This window comes from Thalia democratica, chromosome 8 (assembly GCF_965202585.1).
Source record: "Thalia democratica chromosome 8, ktThaDemo2.hap1.1, whole genome shotgun sequence".
NCBI lineage: Eukaryota > Metazoa > Chordata > Thaliacea > Salpida > Salpidae > Thalia > Thalia democratica.
The window spans coordinates 41,542,669-41,564,874 of NC_139172.1; the positions used below are offsets into that span (position 1 = coordinate 41,542,669).

Here is a 22,206-nt window from a genome sequence, read left to right on the forward strand (position 1 = left end):
CAAAACTAAGTTTTACCATACTTTTTATTGTTTGGTATCGTGGAATAAAAACTTCATAAAACGAAGTAATAGTCGAAATAAATGACAAATAAACATTTCCATACCTATAACATACCAAAGTGAAATAAATAAAACATTGTAAACCACAACAGTTGAAGTGTGCATTTAATCAAAAAAAAAAGTTATTATTATAAACTCGAAAGTAAAACTGTAGAATAACAGTTATTTTGTTTCAAAGCTCAATTTTAAAATGTAAATATCTTCAGATAACAAAAATTTTGTTTTTTTAATATTCTATTTCAACAATTTAAACTGTAGTTGTACATCAACTATTTATCAAATGCAAAACTACTATAAAATGATTTTTGTTGCATTACAAAACTCCCTTTTACTATTAATAATAATAAAAGTATTAATAACACTTTCTTAAAGTACTTTCATTATAAAAAAATTGCTTACAATTATTGTAGTTACATTAAATATTAAATTTTTTTAACCTCTTTTTTACAGAAAACTTTAAACAGATTTAAAATATTACTCTTGGAATACAGTAACTTGCCGTACACCTCAGCACTTTTTACGAAATATGGTTTAATAATATATTATTCATTTGACATAAGTTTTACTACTATATTTAAAAAATAACTGATTTGAATGAAAACTTAGGCTTGTCAAAATAATTATATTTTATATTTAAAAGCATTATTTCTGTTTTTTTAATGCTATATATAATGGTATTTAAATATGTTTAAACATTTACTTTAAATACCTAGCTAAACAATTTATTAACAACAGGACTTTTAAATAACTATATAAAAACACTTTTTAAAATTAAAATGGTTTAGTACTGTATTTTTCATTAGAATTTCTTCACTTTTTAAATTTTTATATATTTTTGTATAAATAGCTACCACATACAATATAGATTGAAATAATCCTTTATTCTGGTATTGTTTTATGTATTATAAGTACTGATTCAATTGTTATATCAGCTGTTTTTATTTTATAAATTTAAGAAACTTATAGGTAATCATTTGATGTTAATTTTTATGCGTTAAAATAAATTAAAGTTGGTCTTTTTATTATTATTTTATTTTTTACATATTTTTTTGTTAGTATTTGTGTTTCAGTTATAAAACAAGTCAACATAGTTTTATTTTTAAACGCAAAACTTTATTCACTTGACAAGTTTTAAAATTCCCATTATGAATTAATTTTTAATTGCTAACACTTCTTCGAAACGGTTTTTACTAAAATTCTAACAAAAAAACTAGGCTTCAAAAACTTCTTTAATGTAAAATAATTATCAACTTTTTAATCTTTTTTTAAAAGTGATTCAAGACGTAATGAAATAAACGTAACAAAAAATTTCCGGAGAAGTTAGTTATTAAAAATGCATTTTTACTAAAATGTTAAGTTTTAATTTCTTTCGTCTTACTTAAACAAGCTAATTAGCTCGTATATTTGCACAATCTAAAAACAAATTGTGGTATTTTTTTAATACTTAATTAGATACCATTTATTAATGAACAGAAAAGTTTTCTTAAGAAAATTTGCCGTGGGCCGTATTGTATACAAAAAAACCTTGCGGGCCGTAGTAGTTTAAATAAAAAATGTTAAGTTATTTTAGCTTTAAAACTAGCTTAAGATACCAAAAATTAAACCTAGTACAAATACAATTAAAAAAAAAAAACAAGATATACATTCTTTTACAAAGTAGCAGTTTTATTATTTGCTAAATGTTATATTTTGTTGGAGTGCTTTTTGAACTATTGTTCCAAACTAATTTTTTAATCAATTAAAAAGCGTAAACTATAAAAACTAAAGTAAATTTCAGTACATAACACCTAAAAAACTAAACATAATAAACACAAAAATCAAACTATCCACTTTAATGCTTTTTAATAAGAACCATCTGGTAAAAGTATTTTAGAGATATAACTGTGTTTTATTTAATCTAAAATAAAAACCTTTGTTTTAAATTTTTTTTGTTAATTAAATGAATTAATTTATAAGCAGATAACTTCATTATGAGTTTTGTTAATTTAATTACGAAATTTTGTTTACTTTTAGTTGCAAAATATATCATAAGATTATTTTAGTTGTATTAAATCAGGTTTAGATCTTACAAAAGTAGATAATTCAATAGTTTTTACTCATCTAAAAAGCAATACTTATCAAACCTCACGATAGAATAAATATGTTTATTATACAAGGTTATCATTTAAAAATTTCAAATTCATTAAAAAAACATTCAAAATGATTTATGATGTATTGGGACAACCACAAAGTTAACTAAAACAAATTCAAAAGTTAACTGTTAATTAAAGATAAAAATGTGTTTTGAAATAATTTGTTCTTATTCTTGACTAAAATAACTATAAACTGCTTTTTACAAGAAATGATGCTCGCATGTAAAAGAACTTAAATATATCTAATAAAAATTATTAACATTTTCAATTAACTTTATTTTAGAAAATGTTGCAACGCTCTACAGTGTTTGATATCGTGGAAATAATACTTGTATAAAGCGCAAATTAATTTTTACTAAATAACTAAGAAGCATTTAATCACATAAAATATACCAAAATTAAGTATACAAGAAACAAACAATAAAAAGCACACAAGTAATTAACTAAATAAGGTGTATAATTGATCAATATGATTTTATAGATTAAACAAAACGGTCTTTTACACAGTTTTCTAAAAGACTCATTTCTTGTTCAACAATTTTCAAGATATCAACTAGGTGTTTAAAAATTATGAACCAATATGTACTAAATTAACCCAGCGCGTAAATTAGCTTCTGTAAAGACTGTCATTTAACTTTGCACTTTATATACAAACAAGGTTCTGTATTAATTTAATCAATAAAACTTTAAGTTTACAACTATTTTGAAAAGCTGATTTGAATGAATTGTTAGGTTGACAAAGAAAACATTTAAAAAAAATTTTTCAGCTGTTGTGTTTTGTATTCTTAGCGTTTAGAATTGCATAAACATTTTAAACTTTTAAAACAGCTGGTAGAGTATTTAACAAAAAAAACAACAAGTAATTAAAATATTATTTATGTTACAGTTGTTATAAAAACTTTTTGGTTCAGTGTTGTATTAATCAAAAGAAGATCTTTGCGCCTTGCCGTATACATTCACATTTGTATTTTGTACTACGAATTTACACAAAAAACTACTGTATTTTAATAAATATTCATATATATATATGAGTGAAATGACTCTTTCATAAAATAAGTAGCTTTGCCACATAAGTTTTCTATTAGTTTTTAGAAATTTAAGAAATACAATAATGATCATTCGCACTTAGCTTTATGATAAAATTGTAACGGAACCAACATTTTATTTTTTGATTTTAAAGCGTGTGAATAAATATGCAATTTTTTGTAACAATAAAATCCATGATATGCTTTCTCGAAATAGTTTTCTTAATTTCCCAAAACAACATTGTTATTCGAAGGAGTTAATTTCTTTTTAATGATTACGTTAAAAAAAAGATGTTTTATTTGCTTTTTATTTAAAATAAATAACATTTTAAAAGTTATGAGCATTCGGCAGGGCATTCAGCAGCAATTGGTGAGCAATGATGTGTTTTAAACTAATTGATTTACGAACTAATGTTTTCAACTTAAGTTCTTTGACATTTATAAGTATTTCATGAATATGTGTGTTTAAATGTGGTTTTAGTATAGTGTCATATAGTTATAATGTATCTTTGTTTTATTTAGTTCATGGAAATAAAATATTAGTTTTCATTCAATTTGTATATCAATCTTAAATGTCTTTTAATATACCCTTTCTATTCCCCATTAGATATAAACCTTTCTCTATTGAGGTAAAATGATAAACCAAAGTTGATGTTTTTATAAAATATATGCTTTTACAAAAGCTTTGTGTTAGTATTTGTGTTTTAGTATGCAGTATGTTTTTTATCATATAATATAGTTTTTAAGTTTGAGCAGTAATTTACATTTGCTTAAATAGTTGTGTAATAAAAAAAAGTCTAAATTGCTATACGAAATTTACTGAATGTTTATTAAAAAATCAAACTTTGAAAAAATATTCAAAAAATATTCAATAATTTTTTGTTCAATTTACTTAAAACTGCACTTGAATTGATTTGTGACGTATTGAAATAATTTTGTATAAAAAAATAAGTAAAATAGTTGTAAAAACTGTGTTTTATTAGGAGGCATAAAGTGAGATTCGTCAATTTCAAATTTAAACGAGCTAATTAGCTCGCATCGAAAAATATCTCTCAACTAGTTGCAGGAAAAATATTGAACTACAAGAGGAGTCGGCAGCCTTTTTTCTAAAAAAAGTCAAATTTCAAAAAAAATGCTGATCGTGGGCTGTAATAACTGAAAATGATACTGTTGAGGTTATTTTATCTTAAGCTAACTAAAGTTCAAGTCTTAGATAACACAACGTAGGTGTTAACAGTACTAAGGTCCCATACTTTCATAAAATGTACTGATTCTAGTATAAATAAATGCTAATTTTCAGGATATTCAAGGCAAGCGTTGTGTGCTGTAATTACCACACTACAAGAGAATAAGTTAAAGAACAGTTTTAAAACTTTTGTTACAAATACTTTTTTTTTTAACGATTCAAAAATAAATAGTATTGTATTTTATACACATGTATATATATATGTTTTTTGGAAACACTGTGCAAAGCAAATCTAAAGAAAACAAAATTCTTTGAGAAAGTAATTAATCTTGAATGTTTTATTTAAGGTGAAGTTTGCGATAATTAATAAAAAATTTCAAAATGGTTTTTATAAACTGCATGAACATTTAAAAAAAAAATTGCATTTAATTAACTTACATTATATAAGGAATATATTGTTTAAAATAATTCAAACTTTTTTTAATTTAAACTGGTTTTCTTGTATAATTTATAAAAGTAGTTTGATAAGTATCATGTCATTAGTAAGAAAATTTTATAAAACCATCTCAACTCTAAATTAGATTCTTTAGTTTTACTAATCACGTTCTTCGTATCTGCTATTTTTATTCATATTTGACGTTTAATACAAGAGCTATTATATTTCAATACATTTTAAATTGTTTTAAGATTTCAATGTCTGTTTAATCTGATAAGTAATTTTGTGTAACGTAAGGTGCAAAATTCTTTTAAATTATTTTATCAGCTTTATTACTTTTATGGACAATTAATAAACATAATTAAGATCGTTTGCGGTTATGCTTTATGATAAAAAATAGAGTAAGTTTGATTTTTTTAATAATTGTAATGTGTTTTACAAATATTCTATGTATTAGTCTTTGTATTTTATTAATGTAAGAAAACAACAGTAATTATTAACTAAAATTATAATTTTATTATAGATTTTAGAAATTGCAAAATCAAATAAGTCTAAATTGCTAACAGTTTTTCATAAAATTTTCACAAGGTTTCTATTAGTACTGTTTAAATACATATAAACTTGAACAAGAATTAATTTTTGCCGTAATGAAATTGTTTTTAAATAAATAACGAAGTAAATTAAAGGTTTGTTTTCAGTATAATTAGGAAACATTTAAATGGTTCAACTTTAACAAGCTAAATTAAACAACTTATGGTATATTAATTTAAACTATAGAACTAAAAATGGTTTTATAACTGTGTTAAAAGAATCAATTACATAAAAGTACGAGAATATAATTTTAAGTATTAAAAGTCTTTAACATATAAACTGATATCTAATGATTGTTTGTATACAATATTGATATAAAATTTTGTAATACTTTTTATAAATAAAACTACAGCCAAAATTTATGGTAAAAAATGAACCAATTTCACGGATTTAAAAGGTCAAATATAAAGTCTGAAATTTCAAGTCTTAAGGATGGTTATGCATATTTATTTATCACCTTTTAATTCTAATTTTAAATGCTAAAAAAACAAAGCTGCTATGGAGTGCGGGTTTATTGAAATACGATTCACATAACAAAGCACAATACAACAAAATTTAACTTCCAAAAGGCAACAAAAAATTAACTTTTTACAAAGTAAATATCAACAATAACTAAATGATGTTTTCAGAAGGCTTCCACAGATTCAACTTTCAACTGCGTTGCTTCAGTTGTTTATTTTGTTTCATCTTTTCGGTTATCACCTTTCACGTCTTTCTTCCCACTCTCTCCTTGTGACATTTTGCATTCTTCATTTTTCTCAGATTCACTTTCTGACATAGTACCATCACTTTCAGAAAAGAAGAAAGTCAAATCTTCAAGCTTTTTAGAAAGGAGATTATTAATCGTATTTGTAAATTTTACAGAATCTTCAATTTTATCAGATTCAGAAGATCTGTCATGACTTTCAGGATTCAGAGGGGTTATACGGAATTTTTCATCTGAATCAGCTTTTAGACCTTCAGTTGCAATTTTTTCGGCACGTTCAGGTTTAATTAGTTGTATTTTTTCAGAAGGAATACTTTTTTCAGAAGCTTCAGTGTCCGTAACTTCATTTTTGGAAGTTTCAACTACATTCTTTTTGACATCTACATCTTCATATTTCAATGGTGGTACTTTATCAGAATAGGAAATAATGATATCAGAAACATCAGTCTTTGCTGTGGAACTTTCAGGATTTACTATTTTAGTTTCTGAAGTGTCAACTTTAACGACTTTCTCTCCAGAAAGAGCCGGCTTATCTAGAATTTTCTCTATTTTTTCGATATTTTCACATTTCAAAGGAACTTTAAGTTGTGCAGGAGAGTCAGGTAACGGAAGATCTTCAGAAATTTTTTGAACTTTAATTTTTGCAGGAGGTTCAGGTAACGGAAGATCTTCAAAATTTTCTGTAACTTTATATTGTGCAGGAGGTTCAAGTAACGGAACTTCCAAAATCTCAGGTACTTCCGATTTGATAGGAAATTTGGATTTTTTGAGTATATCAGATATTTCAAGATCTACAGAATCTTCAGGTGAAACTTTAGAAACTTCAGACAGGTCAGTTTTCTTTACTTTTAGAAATTTACTGACTTTAAAGACAATTGTTTTACATAATCTCGAGCACAAACCTACCAAAACCAAAACAGCTATCACATAGAAAACTGCCATTGGATTGTTGATTGCAAAATTTAACAAGTTTATCATATAACTCGAGCAACTGACGCAATGTTTGATGAAAACCAAAAACATATTGAACGATAAAAAACTACCCGCTATACAAATAATCCAACTGTTTTGTTCATTGAAGTTTGCAAATATAACAATATCCAAGCAACTCCATGTAAAAGTTGCCGCCAAAATAAAAATCCCACTCGAAATCCACCAAAAGCGTTTGACAATACTCCACAGGTCGCAACAGCTTTTTATAATGACGTCACAATGACTGTAAAACAAATAAATTGCGACTAAAGCTACAATTTGGTCGGTAAACTTCCACAGCAAATAGACTGCTCCAACCATTATAAAGTAGTACAAAAATTGGATGAAACTTCTGATTTTTTCCAACAATTTTTCAGGGTTGAAACAGTAATCGCAGGTTTTGTCCACAAAGTTATGGAGTTGATCTCTGACAGTGTCTTTGTCCAACTTGTGGAACAACATTTGCTGCATGTTAATAGAAGATTGAAGGATGTATTCGAAGAGATTACTGGTTTTCCACGTAGTGAAGATGAAAGTGCACCATTGAACAACTGAACAGAGGTAAGTTAACATGATAAGTAAATTGTATTTACTAAGAAACAGCTCTAAAAAATACAATTTTAAATGTATTTTAAGTAAAATAGATTTATTTTAAGTAAAGCAATATTTATACCTAGTTTGTAATAAAACATTTAATCTTTTTCTTCTGTAATTAGTTATAAATTAAAGCAGCTTTAAATTTTTAAATGTTATTCTAATTTCTTCATTTTTTGAATTTGCATTTCGGTCAAATTTGGTTGTTTAATTTAATTTAAGTCAAATGATAATGTATACATTTTACAATACCATATTAAAAGTCATTTCTAAAAACTTTTCCTTAACAGTTGGTAGTATAGAAGTTAAAATGCTGCAGATTTTTATATATCTTGTTTGTAAATTGTTAAATGAATTTTTCAGTCTAATGTACTACATATATTTAAAGCAATATAGTTTAATACACTTCTTTTCTTACAAAATTTGTATCTATATAACTTTTTAGTTTGATATTAATCAGCAAGTTTTTTAAATAAGACTTCTATTAAGACAGCTTTTAAACTGTAAAATAATTTTGAAACATTTTCCCTTAAATGAAAGTTCTTTTACATAAAAACATGTTAGTCGGAGTAAACATAGTAGGAAACATTTTCAGACTGATTTTTTTTTCACTGTTTATTAAAAAGCATAAAATTGATTAGAAATTCATATAATTACAAATTTTTTTCATTTTAAATTTTTGTTTCAAATTCATCTACTTTATTCTTTAAAATAAACTTACACTTCTTTGAAAACTATAGTTAGGAGTTATTGCGAGAAACAATAAAAAAAAATCACCAAAGTCATTTCCGACAAAACACATTATTATCTTCAGTAACTGAAGAATAATCAGAAATAATTGTTAAGGCAAGCAATAAAGTAGCAAAATTTATTACCTAAAACGAGATATCGTTTATAATTGAAAACTTTTATAAAGAATTGATGTTGGCGGTAATGAAAAAATTTTGTTTATTTTTTCAATGACAACATGAAGTCGTGTTTAAGAAGTGCATTAAGGTTATAAAGTCGTATAAACCAAATTAGGACTTAAATCAAACTGTTAACATGAGAGCACTGATAGAAAAACTATTGCTCATCTGAGAATTTTTATTAGAGATGTTTTTACTAACTTTAACATTTTAGTAGAATTTCTTGGTTTAGTTCCAACGCGAAGCACAACAATCGGTGAAATTTTTCAAGTAAAGGTGCAATGTACCAATACGGAGTTTTGGAAATACAATTCCTTCTTTTATTATTAGAATAACGTTTAATTAAAGTTTAAAAAAATGTTTTATACATTTATTAATATTAAAAAATACTATTAAGCTACTATAATATATTGTTTAATAAAAAACATTTATTTGGTAATCTTTTTTTGAGTCAATCGAAATTTGATTACTTTAAATGTAAAAATTGTTTGAAATTCCAGGTTTTTTCAAAAATTCACAAGTTCAAGTTTTTTTCTAGAATTTTTAACCGTTAATTCACAAATTCAAAGCTTTTCGGCGATTCAGTTTTTTTTTGGCAACACTGACTGTTCATTCTCTAATGTACACAATAATGTAAATAATTTTTATCAGCTGCAAGACTTAAAATTTAACATATATTAAAACTCAAACTAACACTGTGGATTGAGCAAAACATACATCATAAGTTTAATTTAGCCACTCCTTGAAGCAAAAAAGCCTAAGTCAACAAAAACATTCCTGATATTTTTGTATACAAAAAGCAATTCTAGCCAAAAACTTAAAAAATGGCTTAGTTTGCCTGAGATTTGAAGTCTTCAAATAGTGATAGTCTAAGTGTGTGGCAATGTTTAGTTGTTTATTTGCTTGAATTTGAACTATTTTAATTAACAATGTACAAACTTTATAAATTTACCATCTCTATATCTAGTTTAAATTAAATAGGTAGCTCCAAAAAATAGCAATTGTGTGTATTGATATGCAAAGCATAAAAATTAACTTAGCTTGAAAAAAACAATGTTTGAAAAATGGAATGTATACCTAACAAAAACTATATTAACTTATGTCATAAATATTGTTTTAAATGTGTCTGTACAAATTTAGATATGAAATGTATAAATAGAAATGTTAGAAAAGCATGCATAAACTAAACTTAAAGTAACTAAAGTTTTAAATAAAAATTGGTTTAAAATATGAGCATTTTTTTAAGTTGGTGTGAATAGAAAACTTATAAAAAACTAAAATGTGTCCAAACAAAAATCAAATGAACTTATTACTATGTTATTTTAAATGTTTCCACACTAAAATATAACATTTACAAGTAAAATGATTATAAAAGAAACTGAGGTATAAAAAATATTGAAAAAGAATATCTAAGCTATAAAGAAATGACACTTTAGTTAATTACTGTGCATTACTTTTGTACAAAATGGAAAATATTTGCATTTAGTTTATGTAATAAATAGGTATTATATAACCAAATTTTTAAATCAATGCACTCTTGACACTCTTTTTTCAGATAATTACTTGCTGTTGTAAAAAAGAAGTAAATATGAAACTGAGAAACATTTCTGTTAGAACGCCAATCCGTCTTTTTCACATTTTCAAACTAAAGCAGTCATTTCTTGAAATTATTTTAAAATGTTATAGAGAGACTTCAAATCAAACTAATCAAATTAAGTCGAATTACCGAAAAAATTTAACTAGAAATATAATTTTGCTCAGCGGGCAACATTTACTTGCTCGCAAGCCACAAAATTTTCTTTCGCGGGCCGCATTCCATTCAAAAAAATAACATGCCGCAGATTTATCCTTCGCAGGCCGCAATTGGCCCGCGGGCCGCAGTTTGCCGACCCCTGAACTAGATTAATTATTATTAATGATACCTGAATAGTTAATGCACTACAAAAAAAAACTATTACGTACACTAGTTTGCACCTATTAATACTTGACGACTACTGTTTTGAAGTAATTAAGTAGCTTCTTTAAACCTTAATTTTTGGACCTGATAAGAAGATAATGATGAACTTTGAAATGAATGTTGAACGTTTATTAAATTTTTAGAGCCATATTGTAGATAAAAATTCTAGAAAGTTCTATTGAGAAGTATAAATAGTCAAATGTAAGTCTCAAATTCCTTTTCAACAAAGTTTGTGAACAATGCAACTTCTACCAAGTAAGAGTTCTGACTTCATTCTAATAAAAATTTTTTGTTTGTTTAGTAGAATATTTTTAAAATTTTATTTCAGAAAGTTAGAAAATATCTATAAAAAATAATAATTTTAGCACAACTTTAAGTAATAAAAACAAATGATGTATGTATTTTTTAATTTAAAGATTGTTGTTTTTGTTAGATAAATTGATTAATACTATATCATATTTATAAGGTCTTGTAATTTTCTAATTACTGACCATGTTATTAAAATTGTGACATTTCAAAATATTGTTTAAATTTTTTTCAAAGTAATATAATTTTTATCATTTATTTTTATTTCTTAATTTATGCTAGAGATATAATTTTTTATAAAGATTTTCTGTTTTAAGTGTTTTTTTAAGTTTACCTAAAGCTTAGCTTGTGTTTTTGAAATTGACATCCTATAGTTTTATAGAGTCTACCTTTGAAAAAAAAAAACTAACAAATTAAAATCATATTTGAACTATCCAAGAGATTTAGCAAGTTCAGCAAAATGACTCAGGACAGTGTAAAGTCACTCAGGACAGATTTAAGTAAGATTGCCAGGCACAAAAGATAAATCATAGTTAACTTGGTCTCTTTTGGCAAATTTAGGATTAAAAAATGGTAATTCTGTTAATTTTAATAGTGATTAAAGACTCTTTTAAATAATGAAGTTTATTTATAAAAACATTGTTTTAAAGTTTATGTCCAAACGATGATTTTAATTGACAATGTTTTAATTAGTTCCATGACACAAAAATTGTGGAAAAGAACTTACTCTGTGAAACATTTTTCAAGTATTAATAAAATCATTATTATAAGTACTATAGTTGTTTACAAATAAATGTTAAAAATATTGAAATGTATATATTTTATAGTAACTATAAGTTTTCTCTTAAGTTACTACCATTAAAAAAAAGATAATACTTACAAAATAAGTTCTTCAACAAAAAACTACAACTATTTAAACAGGGTTGCTACTTTACCTAGAAACCTGGAAAACCTGTAATTTGACAATAGAATTTATGAAATTTTTAAAAAGACCTTGAAAAACCTGGAATTTTATTCAATTTTAATATACTAAGTAGGAAAACTTGATTTGACACATAAAATTTACCATACTGATGAAAATTTCTGCATCATCAAAATTTTGTCTACTAAAAGAAACTTTACAATATCTTTTTAGTTTTTATAGTATTTAGCATTGTTTTTTACCTTAAACATAAGTTTAAACTCAAAGTAGACCCAAATACAAGTACTTCAAAATACCTGGAAGAATTTAAAACCTGGAAAAAATTGCCTAAAGTCAGTGGCAACCCTGTGTTAAATAAAATGCTTGTGGTTTTCAATGATTTTTTGATTAGTGAATATTAAAATAACCACAGGATATAAAGTTTAATCTCATTTCAGTAAAAATAATTTTAGCTGGTACAGCTTAAAGCAATAATTTTGAAATAGATTTATTGAAAATTTAGATATTCAGTTTAATTTAAATTTTAAGGTCTCAGTGCAACTCAGGCTAGTTTTTTTTTAATTCATGACAATTAAAGCAACTATGGTGTTATTCAGAAAAAAAGGGTAATTATAGATATTTTTAAAAACCTTATTAATTTAAAAAATCTCTAAATCATGAATGATGTGTTGTTGTTCACTATCCAATGTTGAGATATATTACAGCCCAATTTGTTCTGATCTTTTTTCTTGGAAAAACCTCTTTTAAACTTCAAAGACATGGAAAAAACTTGAAAAAAACACTTAAAATAGAATATGTTTATAAATAATAATAAGTCTGGCATAAATTTCAGAAATAAGAATAATAAAAAAATTTTTTTTTTACTTTAAAAAATTTAAACAACATTTTGAAATTTCACAATATTAATAACATGATCAATAATTAAGTAACTATAAGACCTTGTGATTATGATTTAGTATAAACCATTTGATCTTAACAGAATGAATAAAAACATAAATTTTAAGTACTTAAGTTTATGCGAGAATTATTAATTATTAAATTAACTGATTTTTACTGATCAGGTTATTAATGTTGTGAAATTTCACAATGTTGTGTAAATTTTCAAAAGTAGAAAAAAAATATGCAATTTATTTATTCATATTTCTGAAGGTTATGCCAGAATTATTATTATTTATAAACATTTTATATTTAAGTGTATTTTTCAAATATACCTAAAGCTAAGCTTGTAATTTTCCTAAAGTCTTTACTGGAGTCTACCTTTGAAAAAAATAAAAATTAAAATTATTCTAGATTTATATAAAAGATTTAATAAATTCAGGATGACTCAAGACAGTTTGAGGTCACTCAGGACAGCTCAAAGCAAGATTGCAATACACAAAAGATAAGTCACAATAAAATTGGTCTTTATTGGTAAACTTTAGACTAAAAAATGGTAATTCTGTTAATTGTAATACTTAGAAAGGACTAAACACTCTTTTAGATAATAAAATATAGTTTATGTTTAAAAAACACATTTAAGATACCTTAACAATACCTTTTTAATGTTTTTATACTATTTAACACAGTTTTTTACCTTAAACATAAGTTTAAACTAAAAGTAGACCCAAAAACAAGTACTTCAAAAAACCTGGAAACATTTAGAAAACCTGAAGAAAAATTGCATAAAGTCAGTGGCGACCCTGTGTTAGATTAAATATGGTTTTTAACTGATTTTTTGAACAGTGAATATTAAAATAACCACAGGATATAAAATTTTAATCTCATTTTACTAAAATCAATTTAAGCTGGTATACCTTGAAGTAACTATTCTGAAAAAGGGTTGATTAAAAGTTAGATACTCTGGATAATTTTAAGTTTTTAAGTTTAGTGCAACTCCAGCTAGTTTGTTTAATTTTCAGGATGATTTAAGCCACTATGGAGTTGTTAAGAATTATAATAGTGTAATTTTAAATATTTAAAAAACCTTATTCCTTTTTCAATTCTCTTAATCATGGATGATGTATTGTTCTTCAATAATCAATAAAAAGATATCTTATAGCCAAATTTGTTCCAAAACTTAATTATATTGTTATTAAATATACTTGAGATTTAAATTTTTTAGAAATGTGTAAAAAATTAAAATCTTCAGGATAACTAAGTATTGTTAAATATTGTTCAAAGTCACTCAAGATAAATTTAAGTAAATTTGCAAATTACAAAAGATATTTAAGAATTAATTTGGTCTGTAAGGGTTGTTTTTTGAACATCAGTAATGGCAGTACTGTTAATTTAAAACTGATCAAGGATAAAAGACTCTTAGCAATAATCAAGTATAGTATCTTTAAAACAAGTTGTTATTAATGATGTTTAAGTTTACCTAACGCTTGGATTGTGATTTTATTTTGTTAATCTGAGTCATTATCAGTTTCGATCATTTAAGAAAAAACTGAAATTAGATTCACAAAATTAATAGTTAATCAACAAACTATACCTATATTAACAGTATTGCTACTTTGCCTAGAAACCTGAAACACCCGTAATTTGACAATTTAGGCAAAACAAATATGTAAAAACTTGAAACTTGAGAAATTTTGAAAAAGACCTGGAAAAACCTGGAATTTTGAACAAAAATCACTCAAAAACTTTTAATTTTAGACAGTTTTTACATGTAAAATAAAAAAAAAAGCTGATTTGACACTAAAAATTTACTATATAGATAAACATTTAGTGTCATCATCAAAATTTTTCTAACAAAAAACACAATTGAAGTATTTAACAATATCTTTTTAATAAGTGTATACTATTTAACACATTTTTTTTTTACCTTAAACTTAAATCGAAACTTAAAATAGACCCAAAAATAAGTACATTAAAAAACATGGAAGGATTTCGAATACCTGGAGAAAAAATGCTTTAGGTCAGTGGAAACCCTGTGTTATTTTGAATACTTGAGGTTTTTAAAATATATTTTGAAAAATAATTATTAAAATAACCACAGGAAATAAACGTTTAATTTTATTTCAATAAAAACAATTTAAGTTGGTATGGCTTGAAGAATTCTGAAATAGGGTTGATTAAAATATAGATACTAAGGTTATTTAAAAAATTTTAAAGTCTAAGTGCAACTCAGGCAAATTTGTTAATTTTTTTTACACTAATAAAAATGTTAAGAAAAAAGGAAAGGAATAAAACGTCAGGATGATTGTTTAATATTGTTCAAATTCACTCAGGACAGATTTAAGTGAGTTTGTCAAACACAACAGATATCTCAGGGTAAATTTGGTCTGTAAAGGTAGTTTTTTGGACATATCAAATGGCAATCCTGTTAATTCTAAAAGTGATTAAGGACTAAAGACTCTTAGAAACAATCACGTATATTATCTTTAAAATAAGTTGTTCTTAGTGATGTTCAAGTTTACCTAAAGCTTATTTTTTTTTTAACCTGGAGTCATTCCTAGAATCTATCTTTGTAGAAAAAAAACTAAAATTAGATTCACCGAATAAGTTGTTTAACTAAAAATTAAAACTATGTTAAAGGGTTGCTACTTTGCCTAGAAACCTAGAAAAATCTTTGTTTCGACAATTTAGGCATAACAATTGAAAAACCTAGAAATTCAGATATTTAGAAGAAGACCTAGAAAAACGTTGAATTTTGAACAAAAATACTCAAAAACCTAAAATTTTTAACAATTTTTACACGTTAAGTAAAAAAATATCTTTGACACAAAAAAACTACCATAAAGATAAAAAACTTGGGTCATCATCAAAGTTTTTATATCAAAAAACAAATTAGAATTTCCTTATCAATATCGTTTTATAGATTATGAACTATTAAACTAATTTTTTACCTTAAACTTAATTTCAACTAAAAGTAAACCCAATAACAAGAACTCAAAAAACCTTAAAGAAATTTAAAAATATAGAAAAAATTTGCTTAATGTCTGTAGCAACCCTGTTTTATTTATACGCTTGTGTTTTATAATGATTTTTTGCAAAGTGAATATTAATATAACCACAGGATATAAAAGTTTATATTCATTCCAATAAAATCTAATTTAGCTGGTATAGCATGAATAAAATAGGGTTAATTAAAATTTAGATACACAGGATATTTTAATTTTTTTTAAGTCTCAGTGTAACCCAGGTTAGTTTTTTTTTTATTATTTCAGAGTAATTCAAACCATTAACATATTATTTAAAAAAATATAGGAGAATTTTAGATATTTAAAAAAAATCTTGTTCCTATTTTCGATTCTCTAAATCATGAACGAGATGTTGTTGTTCAACATCCAATAAAAGATATTTTAAAACCAAGTTTGTTTGAAAACTTAGTTTTATTGTTATTAAAAAGTTTTTAGAGTAAAACATGAAGTATTTAAGAAATATTTAAGAAGTATGTAAAATATTAAAAATCTAGGATAACTAAGTATTGTTTAATACTGTTCAAAGTCATTCAAGACAGATTTAGGTGAGTTTGCCAAACACAACAAATACCTAAGGGTAAAATTGGTGTGTAAGGGATGTTTTCTGGACATATATAATGGCAATCCAGTTGATTTTAAAATAAGTTGTTCTTAATGATGTTCAAATTTGCCTAGTGCTTAAATTTTTTTTTTTACCTGGAGTCATTCCTTGAGTATCTTTTTAGAATAAAACTAAAATTAGATTCACTAAATAAATTGTTTAACTTAAAACTACACCTAAGTTTCATAAATAGGACTGCTACTTTCTCGGAAACCTTGAAACACCTGTAGTTTTACAATTTAGACAAAAAAAACCTGGCAACTAAGAAATTTTGAAAAAAGTCTGAAAAATCCTTGAATTTTGAAACCTTGAACATTCAACAATTTCAACACGTTAAGTAGAAAATTTTAGATTTGACACAAAATTTACTATAAAGATAATAATTATGTGTCATAACCAAAAATTTTTATATTAAAAACAAATTTGAAGTACCTTTACAATTTCTTTCTAATCATTTTATACCATTTAACACAGTTTTTAACCTTAAACTTAAATTCAAACTAAAATTAAACCCAACTACAAGTACTTTAAAAACCTGGAAGAATTTTGAAAACCTACTCAGACTAGTATTTTATTAAGGATGATTTAAGCATTGGCAACACCATACTTAGTCTTTTTAAAAAGACCTATGCTTGTGGTTTTTTACTGAATTTTTGAATAGTAAACATAATAACAAGGTGTAAAACCTTGGTGTCACAAACAATCAGTTGTAGCTATTTGAGCAGAGAGCAACAAGTATGAAAAAGCATTTGCCACAAACTCATTTCACTTTAAACAATTTAAAAGTTTTCAAGGTGAATTAATATATATAAGGAAATTTTACAATAAAAAAAACGATAACTTAATACAATTTAAAATATTCTTAAAATTATGATCAATTAGGATGCTTAAGAATAATTATAGCTTGTTAAAGGTTATTCATTTGTATTTCAGAGACTATAAAGCAACGATTTTGCATGTTATTCTGGTATAGACTTTTTTCTATGAGACTAATTTTGAAAAAAAAATTATTAGATTTAAGTGTATAGTAAATGTCTTAGTTTACAGTTAAGTAATTTTTTAACTCTTTTTGAATTTTTACAGAAAGTTAAAAATTTAAAATGGCAGACCCAAACGACATTAAATACAAAAGTTGCAGTGATGAAAGACTCTATGAAATTGTCATTGTTGAAGGTGACCTCAAAGCTTTCAACGATGAGTACTGGCATCCTGAAATCAGGAAGTATAAAGATTTTAGGCATGAAAAGTGTTTAAACTTCTTGAGACAGGGAACTAGGCACCACTTGGAAGGAGCTTTCGGTGACTCTGACTATAGCGTAGGTGATAAAAACATGTGGTACAATTCGTACGACTGCACGCACCACCAACACGCTGAAGAGATGTACAACATGTTTGTGGAAGAAGTTGATGAACATCTTGTGAAAAACGTTTTTCCAAAGCTCGTACCTATTCAAGATGAGAGCTTGCTCCAAGCACTTGCTTTTAATTGGAACACTTACAAAACAACAATTGATACTTTTTCAGAACTTTTCCAGCATCTTACGCTTTGGATTGAAGATGTTCCAGAAGACGAAGTGCCAAAAGACGGAATTAAAAAGATCGGCTTAGAGAGGTTCAAAAAAGAAATCGTTTTGAAAAACGATATCAATGAAAGGTTGAAGACAATTCTGAGTCAAACTACTGCCAATCACAGAGAAGGTACTGAAGTTAATTGCGAGGAAATAAAGACTCTCTGTGACATGCTAGTCGAGATGGACTGTTACGAAGAAGTTTTCGAAAAGAACTTCTTGAACCAAGCAGAAGAATACTACGTAAGGGTCGCAAGAAAAAACATTGTCGACATGTCGTCACACGAGTACGTTGTCGAGGTTGAAACTTTGATTGCAAACGAAAAAGCACGCACTGGTTCGTACGGTAATGAAAAAACTACTAATAAGACTAGAAGCGTGTTACAGAAAATTCTCATTTCTGACCAATTGCAAGCAATAGCTCATCGCAAAGAATGCGGCGGAGTTCCGAGAATGTTCGAAGAAAAATCGGAAGAACAGCTCAAGAGTGTGTACAATACTTTCAAAAGAGTCAAAGGTGGACATAAAATCATGCAAGACTGTTTGGCAAGTTATGAACTAGCAGCAGGTTTAAAATTGTTGGAAGAAACGGCTAAACCATCACAAGCCGCGGAGAAAGTCAACGGATTGGTTGAGCTGAAGAACACTTGTAATAGACTTGTGATCAACTCCTTTTCCGACAACCATGAGTATAAGCTTGTGGTCGACGGCACCTTTAATAAAATTGTCACCAACAAGAAAGTCTGTGAACACTTGTGTATTTTTATTGACATGAAAAAAATGAAATCGTTCACTGAGGTGCAGGAACAAAATGAAATGGAAACAGTTTTAAATCACTTCACGACCATTTACAGAAAAATAACCGATGAAGTAAAACAAGATTTCAACGCAGCGTTTAAAAAGTATTTGTGCAAAAGACTCGTGAGGCCCAAATCTCCATACATGGCCTACGACAAAATTATTGTTGATTGGTTGAAAAAATTCGGCCACCCGTACGACTCAAAAGAACCGATCAAGATAATAAAAGACTTCGAGGCGTCCAGAAAGTTGAACAAAGCCTTCAGGAAAGAAGGAAATCCTTGCAGAGATGTTCATTCGACTTTCAGAGTAGTGAGCGCTCGCACATGGCCTGCTTATAAAAGGCTTGACGCAAATCTTATACCTGCGGTTGTAAGAGACGGCTTTGAAAGATTTCAAAATTTCTACCATCATAGAGCGGAGGAGAACACATACAAGACTTTGAGAGTTTTGAACAAGAACTTTTTAGCTGAAGTAAGCTTAGACTTACCACCCAAGAAATACACTCTGCATTTGTACTCATATTACCAGATATCAGTTATTGAGCTTTTCATCAATCAGAGGAGTCAATTTACTTTCCAAGAGCTGTTGGACCAGACTAATTTGTCCGAAAATGATTTAACAGAAGTACTTCGTTCTCTAACACACAGGAAATCCAAAATCCTTTTGAAGAATCCTTCTGGAAATACTTTCTCACCGAATGATAGCTTCACGGTCAATCAAGGTTTGGATCATGAGTCCGACAAGATCTTCGTCCAAATGAACCCGAAAGCTTAAATTTAGCGGAAAGAGCGTTTTTAGTTATAGGTTGAAGAATTAAAAATATACCTCTTCATAGTATGTATATATAGTGATTAAATAAAAATTAAATAAATAACAGCTATTTAAGTAAGTAAAATAATTTAGAAAATTAAGAAGCACTTTACTTAAAGCTTCTGTTTAACTTCTTTAAAGCAGATTTTGATTTTGAAACATTTTTTTTAATGGTTTTGAAACTCATTGTTTGTTATTTCTTTATGTCGATGTTTTTTAGGTTCAAATAAATTAGTTTATATTATTTAAAAAACTGTGTATTTTGTTTAAACTTACATTAATCAAATTTAAACTGCGTATTTTTAATATAATACTTATATGTAGATAAAAAATAATTAGTTATTGTGATGTTTTAAAGCATCTTTTAAAGAACATGAAATTGAACCCCTGCTTTTAAAAAACGAAAAACTCAAAAGACCACGAATTAGGAGAAATCGTTGAATAAATATTTTTAAAAATTTATTCAAATTTTTTGTTAATAGGAATCTGGTGGAAGATCAGCATCCGATCGGATACTATTTAAAAATAAATTTTTGATCCGGCCTGATCTTAAGTTAAAAATCTATTCAGATCTAAATAAATCTTTATTTCAATAATTCTCGTAGATGTTTTTTATTAAGAAGTAATTCGACAGTCCAACCAAAGATCGTTTTTATATTTGTATACACATTAAGAATTAAAATATTTTTTACTACGTTTATAATACAGATAATAATATTATTTAAACATAATTTTAACATAACATAACATATTTTATACAGATTTATTAAAATAGAATAAAACACATCAAACTTATTGAATATCTAAAGCATCCTTTACAAAGCTTCGTAGTAATATGAGCTGAACAATAATGTTTGTAAATTCTTTTTCAGTCCCGTTTTATGTAGCTTTTACGTATAAAAACCGAGATATATTTCAAGTCCTTGCGTTATTTTCAGTCACCCACGTACTTATAAATATAGTAACTGATTAGTTATGCATTCTAAACCTAGTTTTAAAATTTCAAAGGTTCATGAAAAGTGCCAAGAACTACTGTATGTTTTATTTTTTTAAATAAATTTTGAGAAGTTTAGACACATGTTTTAATGAAAATGTGGTTTTTGCACGAGTTCCATCACAATCAGCATCTTTAGTGACTATTAAAAATTAAAAAACCAAAACTTTGAATAGAACTTTAGTGTTTTCGATGCTAACAATGTTTACTTAAAGATTTTCTTATTAATGAATTATTTAAATTAACCTAACAGTCTACTAGAATTAAAAGGATGCAGTACTGAAAGATGTTGATTTTTTTATGTAAAATTTGTTTTTGTTTGAAAGTAGGCAGAAAAAACTGAAATACACTTTTATACGTAATTTTTTTAATTAAAATCTAATTATGTTTGATTTTACTGTTGTTTTCTTGAAGTTTTGAAGGGAAAAAAGCTTATTACAGACTAATTGTTTTATTTGAGTCAGTGACCATTGTTTTTAAGTAACGTGGGCCAGAATAACTTAAAAAGTAGAATGCGGTTTAGTAAAACTATTTACTCCACAAAGAGGCTAAAAAGTTTAAAAATGTCTATAAAAGAAATATATTAATTAGAAGGCAGCAGAACTATAATTTTTTAATAAAACAGCAAAATTGGCCTTAAAGTAAATAAATATGTAATTTGGAGAACTTATAACGAAGCCCTTGAACTCCATTTCTAGGGTGAAATAACGTCACTTACAATAAATTTTTTGCTTTATTTTACTCTAGTGTAAAGTTTAGAATTATATTTTGTCTCAATGAACTACTGACAATTGAATACGTCAGCAGATTAAAGTTTTTTAAACTTTATTTCAACAACTAAACAAAAGATTATGGGATAAAAAGATTACATTGTTTTTACATTGAGTATTATAGTTTATTACGAATGATTAAAAGCTAGTTTAATTGTTTTATTGCAAACTCGACTAAAAAATAATATCTCCAAGACATGTTTTGATATAAACCGTAACATTTAGTTTGATATTAAATTACTTATTACCCTAACAAAGTATGCAAAGTATTTCAAAGATCATTAGTAAAATGAGTACAAACGTTTTTATAGTAATATAAATACTACCCAAGATAATTGTAAAAATTGCAAAGCTAACAAACTTACTAAACGATCTGTTTGAATTAAATAAATAAAATAGTATGTGTTACTGTACTATATATTGTACTATTGTATTGCATTGTACTATGTATTGTACATATATGTACTATGTATTATTTTTAATAACTATATATTGGAATACAATAGAAAATAATATTTAATTCAACAATTTTAAAACTTTTGCCGGAACTTTTGTATAAAATGTTAATAAATTGTGAATAAAAATAATTTAAAGTTCTACAAAAAAAGTTAAAAAAAAAGCTTTTCTAAGCAATATTTAATTCAAATTAGTACATTTTTGAACTTATAAATCGCAAAAACCTTTTGATATATAATAAAGTTTCTAGTTTATACAAAATTTATATGTATGCTGTATTTATTCACAAAAAAATTTATATGTAACTTCTAGACCAGTGCTTCTGAACCTTTTTCTACTGGCGGAACCCTTTTCCAAAGTTCAAATTTTCCCCGGAACCCCTAGTTTTATTTTTACATAAAATCTTTAATTAAATAAATGATCTTTTTTAAGTTTTAAAAGGCTTCGCGGAACCCCTGAGAGGCGTCGCGGAACCCTAGGGTTCCGCGGAACCCCATTTCAGAAGCACT

General features: G+C 26.1%; 1 protein-coding gene across 1 annotated transcript; it reads left to right on the forward strand.

Annotated features, from left to right (window-relative positions):
- The first annotated feature begins 17,398 nt into the window (after window positions 1-17,398).
- Window positions 17,399-19,441, forward strand: LOC145843238 (cullin-3-like). Its single transcript, XM_082950701.1, has one exon. It carries the CDS (start codon window positions 17,399-17,401, stop codon window positions 19,439-19,441), a length of 2,043 nt encoding a protein of 680 aa, XP_082806827.1.
- Window positions 19,442-22,206: the final 2,765 nt, after the last annotated feature.